The following is a 17,321-nucleotide window of genomic DNA, read 5'->3' on the forward strand; positions in this document are numbered from 1 at the left end:
GGCCCCGCCCCTGGCTGGGTGGGCTGCGGCGCGGGGGAAGGAGACGCTGCCCTTCCGCGGCCATGGCGCGCGGCGCGGGGAGAGGGCGCCGAGCGGGGCCGCGCGCCCCCCCCGCCGCGGTGAGTGGTGCCGCCCGCTCCCGCTCGCGGCGGCCGGGCCCGCCGGGCCGCACCATCGTTAGTGGGGGGGAAGCAGAGGGGAGCGCCGAGCCGGGGACCCCCGGGTGAAGGCGGTCATGGGGGTGGGAGGCGCGGAGGGTGCGCGATCTCCGGGTGCGGGGGAGGCGGGGATGCCCCCGGGGTGAACGGATGCGGGCGGCCGGGGATGCAGCAGCGGTGCGAGGCACCCGAGGGCGCAGGGGGATGCTCAGGGATGCGGGGGCTGTCGGGGTGCCGGGATGCTGCGGGGGTGCGGGAGCCCTTTCTGCAGGGCCCGGCGTGCTGCAGTGCAGGTGCGGGGGGGCTCCCGTGGCACGCTCCCCGCCGGGCCGGAGGTTGAACCCCCGGGTGCCCACGGCGGGCAGGGCTGGCGGAGATGCCCGGACAGAGGGGCTGCCTCGGTACCTCGGTGCCTGTAGTCCCTGTGCCGGTACGGTAACCGCAGGCTGCTTTCTGTACCCAAAATTCCTTGCACTTTGCTCTCGTCGTCTCTGCTGTGGCCAGGAGGTTGTGTTTAACCTTGTGGCAGAGCCCATGTCCGGTGTGCGGTCCCTGCGGGCTCCCCCTGTCCCGAGAACATTCCGTGAGGTGCTGGGGCAGTGGGTGCGGGGACAGGGCTTTGTCACCGCCTTCTGGGGTCACACATCAGCGCCTTCTGTGCTCTGTCCTTGACCTGAGCACATCCCTCCTGCCCAGCCCCGCTGGCAGCACTGGAACCTCCTGGCAAATCCCCTGTGGTTGGTGGCTCTTGAGCAGGGCTGTGATGCACAGGAAAGTGTGTGAAAGCAGAGTTTTGGCAAGGGAAATGCATGTGTGGTTATTTGGGATAATTGGGACTTTTTTTTTATATGGGGACTGCAAACAAAATCCCTCCAGCCACGTGCAGCCAGGTCTGGTTCGTGTAGAAATCTCTGGGAGCTGTCAAACCCCAGGGTGCTGCTGCTGTCGAGCAGTTTGGGAATCTGTCCCCGTGCTTGGTAGGACAAACAAAGGAATTGCTGCTGCTGCTGGTGAGAAGATATTTTAGATTCGCTGCTCCAAGTGACCTGGTGTGTTTTTCGTAAAGTGCAGGAAGGGCAGGGCGGGTGCTCCTCTCACTCACCTGATTTTCCCCCTCTTCCCGCAGGAGCAGGATTGTTGGATGAAGGCCAACTCCAGGACTCTGAGCCAGATGTCAGAGAAAAGTTGGATTCTTTTGTGAGCAGCTCACACAGCATCCACAAGTGCCCTTCCCCGTCGTGGCTCCCGAGGGTGCCGAGATCCTGGTGCAGACATGGCATTCAGAAGGACAGAGGGAATGTCCATCATGCAGGCCTTGGCAATGACCGTGGCAGAGATCCCCGTGTTCGTTTACACGACCTTTGGGCAGGTACGAGGAGCAGGAAGGGTTTTGCTGTCACATTCCTTGGGCTGGCTCTGCGGGGTTGTCTGTGTGAGATGGAGGCACGGTGGGGTGGTGCTGGGGGACCCGGGCAGTTTGAGGGATGGAGGAGTTGCAGGGGGATTTTGGGGTGGTGGAAGAGAGTTCTGAGTGGGCTTGGAGAGGAGAGAAAAGAGCCTCCCACATTCCTCCCTGGGAGAACACCCAGGTTCAATCTTTCTCTTCATCAAAGGCTCTAAAAAAAGACTTGTCTTTTAAAGAAGAGTAATATATTCCCCATTTGTGGTGATGCAGCACTCAGAGCAGTAAAGCTCAGATTCACACCAGGGTTTCAGAGCTGAATTTGGGTTACCTGGATTGCATCTGTCCCAGGCTGTGTGCAGATTTTGCAGTGTTTTGGCAATGAGGATCGAGACCCAAGTTCTCCATGTCCTGTCAAAATGATGCTCCACAGCCTCTCTGCTGCTATGTCTTAGCTGTGTAGCAGAGGGCGTGTTTTAGGGTGGGAGGGTAAAGCCAAAATATTTCATGTTTAACACTGTTTAAATTTTTTTTTTTTTCAATAAAAAGAGCAGCGGAATTGGTTTCTCATTGTTGCTCTTCCATTTCTTTTGTGTGTACAGTCTGTGTTCTCCCAGCTGCGGCTGTCCCCAGGCCTGCGCAAGGTGCTCTTTGCCACGGCCCTGGGCACGGTGGCCTTGGCTCTCGCAGCTCATCAGCTGAAGCGCCGCCGCCGCCGAAAGAAGCAAATTGCTCCAGACAAGTGTGGCTTTAAACCTGGAGGGATCACAGTGCCCATCCTGCCGACCAGGAGGGTCTCCTCTGTGAAGAAAGGTTGGCAAAAAGGGACAAATCCCCAAGGAGGTGGTACAGGGAGCGATGGGGAGGGGAGAGCAAAGCCGTTTGTGTAGTGCTCTGACGCAGGATGAAGTGGGGATTCTGAAGAGCAGTGCCGTGAGCTCGGGGTTTGGGGAGCAGAGGGAGAGACTGTGAGCTCTGAACAAAAGGTGTCCTGATGTTTTCTCTGAGGTTTGTGGTTCCCATCCCCTTTGCTGTAGGCAGCCTGTGGACCATTACCAGGCTGCCCCAATAATAATGACCCGGGCATGCAGTGGCCTGGTTCTGCATTGATCTCGTGATGTCAGTGCTCAGCTGAGGGGAGGGGAGGGTGGCCTGAGCCAGGCTGGGCAGTTGGGAGTGTCCATCCAGCTCTGTGGTGACTCCCAGACCTTGGGCAGCTTCCTCACCACTTGTACTGATTTTAGGGGTAAGACTGACCCAGGCCCTCAGCAAAGCACTTTAGGGATGAAGCATTTGTTTGGTGAAACATGAAAATCAAGGGAGCAGTGTCCGTGTTCTGCCTGTTCTGAGGGAAGGTGGAGCAGTTTTTGCTTGATTGTTTCCACTTGCCTCTTGCTGTCTATAAGCAGTGAATACGTTCCTCAGCCTCAGATCCCCACTGACACCAGTCTCAGAGCAAAGCAGAGCAGACAGGAGATCTGTGGCTTATTTCTAGGTATTGGATACTGCTTTGCCCATTGACAGTTACACTGGACAAGGTGATGTTCCCCTCTCTATTCCCTGCTGCAGTCACTGGGCCTAAAATCCTGTTTTTATGTGACTTTCCCAACTGCAGGATACTCCAGCAGGAGAGTCCAGAGCCCTGGCAGCAAGAGCAATGACACGCTCAGCGGGATTTCCTCCATTGAGCCCAGCAAACATTCCAGTTCCTCCCACAGCCTCGCCTCGGTAAGGACCAGGTTAGCAGGGCTGGGGGATGTCAGTGCACGGAGCTGTCACGAGATCACCCGGTCCTTGGGCTTGTGCTGGCCCATGGAGCAGAACAGATTGCAGTATAATTGTAGGGCAGGGTCTGATGTTAACCTTGCACTGAGTGGAGTTCCCTGGGAGCAGCAATTTCTTGTGGCCAGGAGCTCCAGGTTCCTTGGCCATTCTTTGGCCAAGGAGGAGTCTCAGGAGGGATTTCCCTGTGGGACACGGCCGTGAATCCTTGGAGCTCTCTGTGACTCCCTCAAGGAGTTAGGCTGGGTTGTTTCTGGGTCTCACAGCAATGGGGAGCTTGTTTGTTTCCTTCTGTGGTGGGGGTTAGGGTGGCCCAGCAGCCCTTCCCTTCTGTGCTGGGGCTTGCTTTCTTCTTAAAACCAAATCAGCTACCAAAATCTGATAGCTCAGTTCAGGAAACAGGGTGAGAACACAGCCCAGTCATTCTACCTCCTCCAAAGTGAAAGGAGCAGCCTATGGGTACAGGTAATTCAGGCTCAACCAGGCGGGAGAAACCATCAGTGCTTATATCCTTTTGTGAGACCTAAACTGGAAGAATTTGTGTCTTCAAGACCTGTTTCACCTCCCCATCGCTCAGAGCTAACGTTCTGTTGGAGCAGGGGGGCGCAGATGAACTTCTGTGAGTTCCTGCAAACTTCTGTGAGCTGCTGCAAAGCTGTCCCTCGTCACAGCCCGGGCTCAGAGGCTGCTTGGCAAAGATGGGGCAGGGAGAGGGGAAAAATCACCCCTTTGGAAGGAGCTGTTGTGTGCCAGCACTGCTCAGCACATGCTGGAGTTGCTGTTTTCAGTACAGCTGAAGCACCAGGAGTTGCCAGAGCCCGGGCTGGCCGGAGTGTGTCTCCAGCAGGCGGCAGTGCCGGCGCGGCGCTGGGCAGGCACGGCATTCCCTGGGGAGCTGCGGTGTGGTGGGATGTGTCCCTGAGCACCGAGCTGTGTCCAGCTCTTTCCCCTCCACAGGGACTCACAGCCGTGTAATTCCCCCGTGGCTTCTCAATTCACACAGATGCTGTCCAGGTTTTGTGTCACTGAAGTTCTGTTTCTCTTTAAATAAAAAGCAATCCATAAATAAATATCTTTTTCCACTGCTGGTGCCTGGGTGGGGATATCCCCACGGAGAGGCATCTGTTTCTGTACAGATGAGCTGACCCTGTACTTACAGTTTTTATATTATTGGTGGAAAAACCAGCTCATCCTTTGCACAGCTGCAAGTTTTGCCTGTGCTCTCATTTGCTTCCTGGGCTCCTCTTTGCCATCCCGTAAGTAAACTGGCAGCAGAGAACTGATGATTTGCAGTTCGGGATCTCAAGGTGATTTATTAACACTCCACAGGGATTGATCAATGGAGGCAGGACAGGAATTCATCTCTCAGTTGATTATTGTAGCTTTTTTTTAGTACCAGGCTCATGTTTGGACATCGTTGTGTAGGCCACAGGAAAACACTGGTCACTGATAGTGTTGAATCCAGCACTTTATTGGGTCAGACTTTAGAAGACATTGATGCCCTGATAGGAAATTGGACAAAGCTGAACTGACACTGCTGTGTGGATTGTCAAACTCAGCCCTCCCAGGAGAGGGTCTGGTTACAAAGAGGAGAGTGAGGATTCCCTTTGCCCTCTGGGAAATCTTCAGCTGTATTTTTTTCTGGGAAACTGTTTCTTTTGTTAGGACTGTGCTTGCTTCCTTGCCATCTCCAGTGTTTTTTGTACAGGCAGCTGGGGCTGACGTGAGCTTTCCATCAAAGTCCTGATGCCTTTGTAGCAATTGCTTTGGATCTTTCCTGGGCTGTTTCCTCCATCAGGGCTCTCCTTTCAGTGGTCATCAATACAGGGGAGCACAAGGGCAAACATGGGGAAGGAAAATGCCTTTTTGCTGAAGGCTGGTGGTGTTTGTTTGATCTGAGCATCTCTAACCTTAAGAGAATTCAAAAGGTATTTGCTGCTCTCTGTTCCCTTCCTGCAGATGGTAGCAGTCAACTCCTCAAGTCCAGTACCCCCAGGGATGTGGGAGGCCCAGGCAATGGGAGATGCTGGAGCCATTGGTGATTCCAGTGCAGAAAGCCTCTATGTTCAAGGTAAGTAGGCACAAGGGTAGCATTGCTCTGGGGGGGTTGTTAATCACTGTGAGAGCAAGAAGAGGGTGAGAATTGACACAGAGCATCAGCAGCTCAATGTAGAGCTCTAACAGAAAGATCCCTTCCATTCTCAGCTTAAGCTCAAATAAAAATCCCATCTTCTCCTACAAAAAACAAACCTTTTTTGTCAGTGAATAATTTGCTTCCAAAATACTGTTCTTGAGCAACAGGCTCACCTTGTGCAGAGAACAGTATTTTGGCAGTAACATGGATGATGCTTTAACCAGTTTGGGGATGTTCTCCTTCTAATCCAGAGTAAACCATATTTAAACAGGAAATAAATAGAATATATTTATTGTTTATTTTGGGATTTCCCTCTTTGCTGGATTGTCTGAGTGAGCAAAGACTCATCCTGTATCTCTTTGTTCCTGAGTGCCCCGGGACTCTCACAGCCAGTTTTTGGTTGGGTTTCCAGGCATGGAGCTGTTTGAGGAGGCCCTGCAGAAATGGGAACAGGCCCTGAGCATCAGGCAGAGGGACAGTGCTTGTACCAGCACCCCTGTGCCCTGGGACAGCAGCAAACAGCAAGACAGCATGTCTGAGAACATTTCAGAGGTAGGTCCCTGCATGCTGGAAGGCCAGCCTGGGTGCTGGGTGGGAGGTTAAAAGGAGAGCAAATTAAGGGCAGAGTCAGGCCAGACTCTGTTTAAGAGCTGTCTGTATCTGCAGCTTCCTTATGCAATGGGAGTGGGTGTTTTTAATTTCTTTCTCTTTTTAATACGTCTCGCCCCCTCATTCCCCAGCGTTTCCATCCACCTTCCAGCCTCGTGTCACTCACTGTCACACGTGTCCTCCCGTGGCACAGCCTGTGGGGAGAAAAGGCTGTGATGAATGCAGCACTGCTTTGGCTAGCAGTGTTGTCTCTGTAACTTTTTAATGCATTTAAAATGGAGATCTTGATGGTCACTGATACTTCTGGGAGCTGGGTGGAGAGCAGAGCCCAGCTCTGTGTGTGTGGAGGAGGAAATTAATCCTACAATGTGGGAATTTGGAGCTGGGTATGGTCCTGGTCCCTGCAGGGAGATGTGTACCTCACTCAGCCTCTGCAGGTAGAGAAAGCAGGATTTTAGGACACCCTTGCTGTCTGGGACTTGAGGACTCCTCATGAAAGACCTGTGTTAAAGGAGATTTAAACTAGAATGGCTCAGTGACAGCCACAAAGCTAAAAAAACCTGCTGTAACTCAGGACTGTGAAAGGAGCTGAACTCCGAACTCTCCAGGAGTTCTCACTGGAAAAAAAAAAGTGTTCCCAGCCTTTTGTAAACAGAGTCTGGTGTAGTAAGTATGTGGGACATTTGTCTTTTGTGCCGGATCATATTTATCCAAGTCAAATCTGGATTCTGTTGTTGTTGGCTCTCCTTGAAGGGCCCTGTAGTGTTTCTAAACTGCCTTAAAACTGGTTGATTCATTATGAAAATAGATTCTGTGCTTCTTGTTAATGCTCCTGTCTTCTGGGTGAGATACTCATGCAAACATAGGGGCATGAAGGCAAGATGCTGTTTAAGTCTTATTTTCCCCACACCTTTTTATTTTTTTCCCCATCCTTCTGTGTTGTTTAGCAGACTTTGCTTATGCCCAGCACCTTAATATAAATATTCTGTTATCCAATTCTGGATATCCTGTTACATTCAGCTCAGGTTTCCTGATGTGATTTCTCCTGGAAGTTAGGCTAAAGTCAAAAGGCAGGAGATTTAAGTGGTGTATAACTTATTAAAATATCTGTTTTTCTGGCTGGCAGGTTAAAGGTCTTTAGTTCTTTCTTCCCTTTTTAACAGGAAAACAAAATTGTGAAGCTCAAAAGCCAGAGGGTTTGAGCAGGCTGTGTAAAAGCTTCCCTCCCCATACATTATTAGCTGCATTGTAGGATTAATGACTCCTCACTCTTTTTATTTTTAATCATTTAATCTGCAGACTGCAAATCCCATTTTTACTGAAAATTTCCTCCCGTATTTGTACTGTCCAATCTGTCTGTGCCCAGCTGGCTAACTAAGGGTGACATTTCTGTGTGTTCCAGGAGGAGTCCCAGAAAAGGGAGTTTGCTGAGAAGCTGGAGTCCCTCTTGCACCGAGCCTACCACCTCCAGGAAGAGTTTGGCTCCTCTCTCCCGTCGGACAGCGTGCTGCTGGATCTGGGTAGGGCACATGGCTGCAGTAAAACGCCAATTTCCTGCCTGGTTTTATGTCTTTTCTATAAGCCAGGTGAAGGAGTGACAAAGTGGGAGTGGAAGAGAGCACAGGAGCTAAGAGGAATGTTGGTCCATGAAGTCCAACACACGTGGCTTCTTTCTCTCCTGCAGAGAAGACCTTGATGCTTCCACTGGCGGACGGATCGTTGCGGCTGCGGACGGATGATGAGGACAGCTCCACTTCAGAGGATTCCTTCTTCTCTGCAGCAGAGGTGACTGAGGTGTCACCTGTGTGTCACCTGTGTGGCTTGGAGGGAAGGCACAAAGGCAGCAGAGCCAAACATATCTTGGGAGAGGAAGATGATCAAACACAGAGCAGCAACCCCAGGCTGGGAGGTTCACGATGGATGTTAGGAAAAGGTTTTAATGAGGGGCATGGGGCAGGCTTTTCCAACCAGCACTTCCATGTTGTCTTCTTATCTACTACAGAAAACACGCCATAACAGCTAGGAAAGTGCTGTTATCTGTCTAAGACGGCTTGGTGGTGTAAATTTTATGGAATATTGAGCAGTGTCAGAGCTGAGACAGCTTTTGGTGAAAAAAGAAATATCTTTGCATGAAACAATTGTCACTGACAAACTCTGCTAGCTGAAGATTCTCTGAATAAGGCCCATCTTGCTTGTGTGCACTCACTTGTCTGTTTGCAAATATTTAATTAGCTCATTTTGTTCTTCCCATGTCTGTTGTTACCTCTACAGCTCTTTGACTCTCTCCCCTTTGAGCAAATACCATTCCACCTCTCCAAGCCAGTGGCAGCATATGAAGAAGCTCTGCAGCTGGTGAAAGAAGGGAAGGTCGCGTGCCGGACACTGAGGTGAAGAGGCAGCTGGAGCTGTGGGACCTGGTGTCCCCTGGGGCTCTGTGAACACATCATCTGCCTTTGAGCAGCCCTATAACCAGAATAACCCATTGGGGTCATAAAATCACACCATCCTTCTTGCTGGTTCGGCCTTCCCAGGGAATTAACCCCAGATTTTAGGGACTTGCATGTTAAGAAAGAGTAATTATTCCAGGAAATTAGTGATAGGAAGTGTGACTGTTCTGGGAGGCTGGCATAGTCCTGTACCAGCCTGGCAGAGGTGCTCTGTTCCCCCAGGGAGCTGGATAAAGGGGATGTGACTGCTCCTTTCTCCTATGCACAGACTGGGAATTTAGTTTTTTGTTTGTAGGGGACCACAGTTGTAGGAACACCAACATCAGAACTGGAATTTACACAATTCTTCCCCTTTTCCTCTAGGACAGAGCTCCTTGGCTGCTACAGTGACCAGGATTTCCTGGCAAAGCTGCATTGTGTCAGGCAGGCATTCCAGGTGAGAATGGCTCCAGGCTCCCAGGCTGTGCAGTTTTGTTTCCTAGGTTCCAGCTTATTAAAGGTTAACGACACTGGTGTGTGCAGCATTGCACTGCTTCATGTCCTGCCCTTTTGGGTTTTTTTCCAGCTTAGAATTTGAGGGTGTGTAGGTGCTCACGAGAGACATCTGTGTTCCCTTTGCAGGAGCTGCTGGAAGATGAAAGCAATCAGCTGTTTTTTGGGGAGGTTGGGAAGCAGATGATGATAGGACTGATGACAAAAGCTGAAAAGGTAGGAAGTTTGTGTAACAACTAAACTGTGTTTTGAGCACAGGGATACTTGTTCCCCCATCCCAACTCAGAGTTTTCCAGTGTGTTGGAAGAAGAAAACTTCATCTGCATGCTGGTGATTACTGTGATGTTGATGTCAGCTCAAATCCAAGTAGTTAAACTTCTGTTTTGTTTCTCTGCTCTTCCAGAATCCCAAAGCTTTCCTGGAAAGCTATGAGGAGATGCTGCGTTATGCCTTGAAGCAGGAGACCTGGCCAACCACACAGCAGGAGCTTGAGGGAAGAGGGGTTGGTAAAGACATTGTCTTTACAGAGTTGCAGAGGAGATAGAAGATAATCCTTGCCCAGATAGGTTGTGGAATTCCCATCCCTGAGAGTGTTCAAGGGCAGGCTGGATGGGGCTTGGAGCAACCTGGTTTAGTGGAAGGTGTCCCTGCCCATGGCAGGGGGTGGAGCTGGATGGTTTTTAAGACCCTTACAAGCCAAATCACTGTGACTATTACAGTGCACGTGTAAGGATGGCCCAGGTGTGAAAGACTTGCTGTTGAAATACACTTACATTGACTTCAGCTTGTTACATCTTGTTGCTTCAAACCAAAAGAGCCTGTCTCTCTTTTAAAAACCTGTTCTCCTTACAGACTGTTCTGCTCCCTGACAGGTGGTGTGCATGAGCTTCTTTGATATTGTGCTGGACTTCATCCTCATGGATGCTTTTGAGGATCTGGAGAACCCTCCCTCCTCTGTGCTGGCTGTGCTGCGCAACCGCTGGCTGTCCGACAGCTTCAAGGAGACGGTGCGTGAGACAGGGAGGGCTGGTGTGAGTGTGAGACCAGTGCCAAGGCCAGAAAAGAGCATAACCTCATCTTTCCCAGCTGAGCTGAATTCTCTCTTTATAAATGCCACGCTTTCCTGAAGTTCTAAACAACAGCCTTCTTGTGCATGGAAATTGTTTACAGGAACGCTTTCCTTATTCTGAAGGCATCTGGCTGGCAACCAGACTTATGGCTCTAGGGGCTTTTATCAGTGATGCCATGGAGATGTTAAAAGATGACAGCACCTATTTTTATGAATGAGAATAAAAGGGCCAAAATGTAGGGAAAAATATGTGGGTTTTAGCATGTGATTGTTCATTCTGGCAGTACCTCAGCAGACACTGAAGCTCAAATTGCAAAGCTTTCCTTTAGTTCTGCCCCCCAGCTGTATTTTTAAGACTGATTAGTTTGATAGATTGAGAGTAAAATGGCACTTTGTAACAGCTGTCTGCTTACAGGGGATCGTGGGCTGTTGGGCAGCTATGTCAGATCATATTAACAATCTTCAAAAACCCTTAGGCTTCTCTGGAATGGATCTGAAGTGGCTAAATCTGCTTCCAGTTTGCTTTAATTTTGTCATTTTAAAGATGTTTTGGCCCAAAAGGGTGACTGCTTTGATGTTTTGATGACAATGTGTTGGTAAACTTTGGGTTTTTTTAAATAATCTGAATAACTAATGGTCTCTCTGTAATTGTAGGCTCTAGCAACTGCTTGCTGGTCAGTTTTGAAAGCAAAAAGAAGGCTTCTGATGGTAAGGAAAATTAAAAGGGAAAGAATCTAATGTATTTGAAAAGTGAACACATAGATCTTGATAAAGTGTGAAATCTTAAGTGGTAGAAGACTGAACAGAGTCACATTCTCTGTGATGCTTTGGAGCCCTGGGGTCCTGCAGTCACTGCTCCAGTGCTATGCCAGTATTTTATTGAATCAGTCTGAGTTTATTCTCCCTTTTTCTTAATGTGAGGATTCAAATGACAGTATTGCCTGTCTGGAATTCCCTCTCCCTGCTCACAATACTGTAGGAATGGCCACAGACCCCAAGCAACAAGGGACTGCTCCTGAATTGTGTTTTCCTTGCTGGTAGCAAAAGGAAGGTTCAGGCACTGCTCCACTCCCCAGTGCTGATGCTAATTAGCCATTACTTGATGAGTTTCACTTAAATCTGTGACTTCCTGAAGTATCACAGCAGATGAGTTTATGGAGCAGAGGAACAGGAAACCACAACTTCACAACCCTGGTTCTGCCACAGGGTCTGTGGCCTCTGGCAGTTTTTCAGCTCGATCCCACAGCCAGCTGGTACGACAGGGTTTGGCTCCTGAGATGGCACAGAGAGAAATGAGAGAACTGGAAGCTCTACTGGTACTGTCATGCAGTAGCACTGCCTTGGATATTTGCATGTCCTTTCCTGGCCTGGTCAGCAAATTATAAATAGAGGCTATAAAGGCTTGCTGGTGATTGCTTTTCATTTTCTTCTGTTCATTTTCCTCTTGAAATAGCAGTTTAGAAACATGAAGATAAAAAGCTCTAGTCCTCCTTCAAGGGTTCTGAAAGATAAATGTAGTTTGCAAGAAGAGATGTTCCAAATAGCTCTTAACTTCAGATACTGAAGCTTTCTGGCAGGGGAGTTGGTGGCTGATATGGAATAAGCTGCTAATTCTGTCTGAGAATGAAGACCAACTAATTCTGTCCTTCTCTGTGACAGGTACCAGATGGCTTTATCTCTCATTTCTACTCCGTATCGGAGCATGTCAGTCCTGTTCTAGCCTTTGGTTTTCTGGGGCCCAAGCAGCAGCTATCTGAAGTCTGCAGTTTCTTCAAGGTAAGGTGGTTTTTCTGTGCCTCATCTGTGTGGGACTCCTGTCTGCTGGCTTAAAGCTGCTGCTGAGTGCTCTTGGTGGCTGGTACCAGCAGGTGAAGGAGGTCTGACTGTAACCTTCCTTTTCTTGCAGCACCAGATCGTGCAGTATCTGAAGGATATGTTTGACTTCGACAACGTGAGGTACACGACCGTGCAGTTGCTGGCAGAGGACATTCTGCAGCTGTCGCGGCGGCGCAGCGAGATCCTCTTGGGGTATCTGGGCACCGAGAGTTCCCTGGAGATGAACGGCGTGCTTCCTGGGGAAACCGAGCCGCTGAAGGAGGAGCTCATCTGATGTCAGTGCAGGAAAACACTTTTGTACAAGGACCTTTTCCTCCCAGAGATGGATAAAACTACCTGCAAAGTGCAGCGGTGGCAGCAAGACTTTGTGAACACACAGCAATCTGGTGGGACCTTCTGCTTTTTGTAGCCAGTAGTGTTTGCTGGGATGGATCCAGGACCACTTGCCAACTTATGGTTTGAATTTCTTCTTTGTTCCACCTTCCTGTCATTTTATTACTTTCAATGTTTCATATATACATCGTGTCCTGAACTGCCCGGGCCCAGATTTTTGCCCAATTCTCTTGAGTAGGGCAATGTATGTACCTGTTTTGCCTTTGTGTTTTCTGGGAGGTGAATCCCTGACGTTTACGATTGTGTGTGGGAACAGGAATATCGCTGGTAAATTCTCCACTTGACCATTAGCTTCTCAAGGAGGCTTTGCTTGCTTTGGGATTTTTATTACTGTTCTTCTCTGCTGTGTTCCTACAGACACTAATTACTGCTGATTTGTACCTTAAGTGTGATACCATATGCAATGTGACTAGCAAAGATTTCTTTCCTGGGGAGGAAGAAATAGTTCTGTAAAGCACTGAAGTAAAATGCAGACTTTTGTAAGCAGTCTGAAGCTCTGGGGAAATTGGTCTGTTCCCTTGGTATTGCTGCTCTTTGGAGACCAGATGACAAGCTCTGTGTCCTGGTCATCCTTGCTTAGGAGGTTGCTGAGGTCTGTGTTTGCCCCTAAGGCAGGTTAGTGTGAGGAGTGGGGGGATTTGCATCTTGCCTGTGCTTGCACAAAGTCTTTGACACCCATCAAAGTGCCTTGCTGGATTTCAGAATGAGCCAGCAGCAGTTTTTGCTGGGTAGGAGGTGTGGGGTGTGTACAAGCAGGGGGAAGGGGTAATAACGTGGTGCCTATTGCTTTTGTGCACAGGGTGGTGAGAGGTGTAGGTGCTGGATGTGAGGTTATGTGTGTGGATAGTTAGAGAGCTGAGATCAAGTTTCTAGAGAGGAAATGAGTCTTTCCAGTCTGTCAGTTCTAAGAAATACAGCACAATTTTGGGTAATGATCATATGTGTGTGCGTATGGTAGTGCTTCTCAAATGCTGTGATCCTGGCTGCCCAGTCAGCACCTGGAATCTGGCTGCTTTGGGATGTGAGCTGAGCTGGATACTCGTGTAGGACAGCAGCAGTGGAGTGTGCTGGACTTAATGAATCATAAAAATCACAGAATAATAGAATATGCTGAGTTGGAAGGGACACATCAGGATTGAGCCCAACTTCTGTCTCTGTACAGGACACCCCAACATTCCCACCATGAGCTGAGGGAGTTGCCCAAACTTCTTGAACTCTGTCAGGCTTGGTGCTGTGACCGCTTCCCTGGGGAGCCTGTTCAGTGCCCATCCACGCTCTGGGTAGAAATCCTTCTCCTGATATCCAACCTAAACCTCTCCTGAGTCAGCTTCATGTTATTGACTTGAGGCAGTCCTGGCTTGCAGGACTGAGGTTTGCAATGATTTGCTGAGTCCTCTGTGAGTACAATGCCACAGATAAAAGTAGAGATCCAGTCTGTGCCTTCTTCTGTTTCAGTCCACATACAGGTCCAAGTCCAGCCCTCGGAATGAGGAGGTTTTCAGGACTTCCACAAAAACATGAGCCTTTTTTTATTCCAGACTGATTAGTTACCCCTTAGCCTGTTCTGGGTGAAAGACACAATGCTTACCCGGTTGTATTTTTGCAAGTGGAAAAAATATGTAAGAATCTGGAATTTCCATATGAGTGGAAAGTCACTGTGTGGGCTTGGAGAATACAAATGCTTTCTTCCTCTTCAGATATCTAATGTGGATTCTGCTGGTAAAAACAGGAAGGAAATAAACAGAAAAAAAAAGTAAACAGAAGGACATAAAAGGAGCAGATAAATGTGCTGTGCCATGTGTTTTAGGGACACCCTCCCTGAGGAGGGAGGTGGGACCAGATGACCCACTGTGGTTCCTTCCAACCTGACCCTTCTGTGGTTCTGTGATTCCTTGAAATGCTCCAGAGTTGTTTGCAGGGGGGTGCGTGTAGAGCACAGTAACATCTGGTGCTCTGTAAGCACATCAGACTGATGTGGCTTATCCTGGAAACCAGATTAATGCAATAAACAGGACAATGCTGAGGCAGAAATTAGGAGCAGCTGCCCCAAGTGAGGCTGCGTGGAATAAACTGTTATGAGAAGGCTTTAAGGGACAGCAGTGGAAACTAGGAAGGGTCTCTGAGATGTCTTGCTCCTGGTAGTGTGCAGGAAGAAAAGAAATGGAGAATGTTGTATTAGAATGACACACCTGCTACATGTAAACTGTGATTTGAAAGTATAGTATATTCTGAAAGCAAGTTACTTTGCCAAAAAATAATGTTGACAGTGCTTTGTGCTCCTGGTTTAGAAGAAAGTCACTTCAGCAGCTTTTGTATAGTGGTTAAAAAGATGCTAAAATGTGAAGATTAATATAATGAGATGGACTGTAATTCTAAACAATCAGTGCTGTTAATTTTTTTTGTTTGTTTTTAGTGTTGTTTTATGTGTATTTATTTACTATTTTGAGTGTCTTTGTCCTCAGTTCTTGGGCAGCCTGCCTGTTTTGTGTACAGACAAAAACACTGGCTGCTGACTTTGGGCTTTTGCATCCTTGTGCGAGAGGATACTGAAACAGGGTCCCCCTGAAGCAAACACTAACTTGCACTGTGGCTTTTGAAGCTGAGAAATTGTAAATTCCTTATCAATCAAATGAAGAAAGACTGTTTTATTACAGCTTGATGCTTTTCCTTAGCCCTTATTGCAAGTAGGTTACACAGCCCTCCCAGTGAAGGTAAAGAGGAATCTGCCTCGGGAACATCCGCAGCTTCTTGAAGGTCGAGTTCTCCGCCTTTTCCCTCCAGCAGTGACTTGGTCCTGCACCAGCCAAGGACGTTTGCCGAGACAAACTGGTTTTATCTTTACTGGGACGGATGTTAAACTTCTCTACACCTCCCCCTCACTTCATTGCTGCTTTTTGTCCCTCCCCAGTCCCGGTGTAGCTCAAGAGGAAAGGCAGAAAGGTGTCTGCAGCCTCTGAAGGGAACTGCAGGGATCAGGGGTTGACAGGAGCTGTTCCTGTGGCAGAAGCTTTCCCTGGCCTGAGCAGGGGTGTCAGGCACCTGCTGTGTTCAAGTCCTTTGGATGCAGCCCTCAGGCTGCTTCCACTGATCCCACCCAGAGCAGGGCCCACCCAAAAGGTGATTCTCGTACTCAGCTGTATTGCAGGGTAGAGTTAAAGGGTGTGATGGAACACCTGCCTGCCCTCTGGCTTCCTGAGATCCCTAGAAAACCCCTTCCCCAGCTGACTGTGTTTAGCAATGGAAATTCTTCAGTATTAGTAGCAGCTGTGTATTGGGGTAGAGCCCCTTGAGATAAGACATTCACCTTTTTTAGTGATGAGCTCTTATTGTCAAGGGGTTAAATCATCCTGGGCTGACACTTGCAAGATTTTAACACTGATGGGGATTTAAAGGGGCTTAGCAGCAATGAAATAAAATCCCTCAATAGTGTCTGATGCTTAAACAGAATTTAAAATATGCATGACTTTCATTTTTTATGTGGAGGTTGTAACAGGCTTCACCAGAGGTTAAAGTATAAAGTACATCCTCGGTACTTTAGTATGTATGTAGAGACTGTGCCAAATGGCTCTAGGAGGGTCTTTATGGTCTTTAAAGCACATTAATAAAAAAATTATGAGGAGAAATCTGCCTTGTATCTACAAGATCAGTGTGGCTTTGAAGAGCATGACTTGTGTTGTCTCATACAGGGAAGTGGGAAAGCAGGATTTTATTTATCCCTCTTCAGTAGAACATTCCTTTGCCATATCTGAAACTAATGAATGTAAACTTGTGCCTATTTTTTTTTTCTTGATTTCCTAAAGGTGTAAAAATCTGTTCTTGTTTTGCTTTTATCTTTTTCTTTGCAGCTAATTTTTTAAAAATATCTTTAATCTTAGGATGTGGGCATTACAAGTAAAATAAAACTTTCCTTCATGATTGTGGTTTTGTTCCTCAGTTTCCTGGAGAAACATGCTAGAAACTCAGTCTTTGGTTTCTTATTTAGGTGGCAGTTGTGGTGGCACCTCTGCTGCTAGTGATGGTATCAGACAAGGCTTGCTGTTCCTAGGGCTAAAATGAGGAACTTGAAAGGTTTAAATGTGAAGTTAAAGGGTTCAATTGCATGGGGAGTCTTCCTGGGTCTGCTGAAAAGTCCACAGATGAAGTGGGCTATAAAATAAACAAAACAAGTCCTTGTACTTTGAGCTGTGGTTGGAAACTGTGGGGTTTCATTTTTCAGATTTTTCTGTGGTGGTTTGGCTGTGTTGGGGTGTGGTGTGAGTAGGCTGTGATGAAGAGATAACAGAAATCCCAGTGAGGAGCAGAACCTCTCAAACGTTGTCCAAGTTCCTGCAGCATTTAGCAGCTTCCCAAAGTCTGTGAAACCCAGACTAAAGCCTGTGGGTTGGTATCAGAGCTGCTTATCTGCTGAGCAAGGCAAGAAAATCATCTTCTTGCTCTCCTGAAACAACTACAGTGGATTTAAATACTTTCATTTTCAAACGATAGAGAAACCAGACTGAAACAGATTGGCTGATTCTTCCACAGTGATTAAAATTTCATCCCTACGCTTAAAAATAAAAAAAAAAAAAGTAAAAACGAGTCTCTGTTAGCATTAATGCAAGCCTGTCATGAACTCGGATATATGCAAATAAAATGTTCATGGATAGGAAAATTTTTTCTCACGCCACACCCTGATCATTAGTTGAGAGAGTTAAAAGGAGTTTATCTCAGTTTCCATGGAGTCAGACTCCACACTCATTACAGCTCCAGAGCAGCTTTGTGCTTTCTTGTGCTGAGGCACAGAGCAAAGGCTGCTCCGTGTATTGACACTTTTTTCTCCTGTTCAGGAAGGAGTGGGTGAATACAGCAATGAAGCCCACAATTTTCAGTACTTGTCATGGTACATAGATCAAATGTAATCCACTCTGCCAGCATAACTCTACATTCAATAGCTTGGAAAGGAGGAGATTTATTTAACTTGAGTAATGAAAGGAGTAAATCACTCATGCTCCCTCATAGC

General features: G+C 48.1%; 1 protein-coding gene across 1 annotated transcript; it reads left to right on the forward strand.

Annotated features, from left to right (window-relative positions):
- The first annotated feature begins 17 nt into the window (after positions 1 to 17).
- Positions 18 to 16,237, forward strand: MIGA2 (mitoguardin 2). Its single transcript, XM_041475048.1, has 16 exons — positions 18 to 119; positions 1,285 to 1,527; positions 2,163 to 2,373; positions 3,176 to 3,288; positions 5,302 to 5,413; positions 5,889 to 6,028; positions 7,488 to 7,605; positions 7,770 to 7,870; positions 8,357 to 8,472; positions 8,896 to 8,968; positions 9,154 to 9,240; positions 9,428 to 9,526; positions 9,897 to 10,031; positions 10,748 to 10,801; positions 11,753 to 11,869; positions 12,000 to 16,237. The coding sequence occupies exons 2-16, from the start codon at positions 1,432 to 1,434 to the stop codon at positions 12,201 to 12,203; spliced, it is 1,776 nt and encodes a 591-aa protein (XP_041330982.1). The 5' UTR covers positions 18 to 119; positions 1,285 to 1,431; the 3' UTR covers positions 12,204 to 16,237.
- The last annotated feature ends 1,084 nt before the right edge of the window (positions 16,238 to 17,321 follow it).

This window comes from Pyrgilauda ruficollis, unplaced genomic scaffold (genome assembly GCF_017590135.1).
Source record: "Pyrgilauda ruficollis isolate IOZ18807 unplaced genomic scaffold, ASM1759013v1 scaffold34, whole genome shotgun sequence".
In the NCBI taxonomy this organism is placed as follows: domain Eukaryota; kingdom Metazoa; phylum Chordata; class Aves; order Passeriformes; family Passeridae; genus Pyrgilauda; species Pyrgilauda ruficollis.

Coding starts and splice junctions, on each gene's coding strand:
- MIGA2 (XM_041475048.1), top strand. CDS start 1,432: ATGGCATTCAGAAGGACAGAGGGAATGTCCATCATGCAGGCCTTGGCA. Junction 5,414..5,888: donor AGAAAGCCTCTATGTTCAAG/GTAAGTAGGCAC, acceptor TTGGGTTTCCAG/GCATGGAGCTGTTTGAGGAG. Junction 8,969..9,153: donor GTGTCAGGCAGGCATTCCAG/GTGAGAATGGCT, acceptor TTCCCTTTGCAG/GAGCTGCTGGAAGATGAAAG.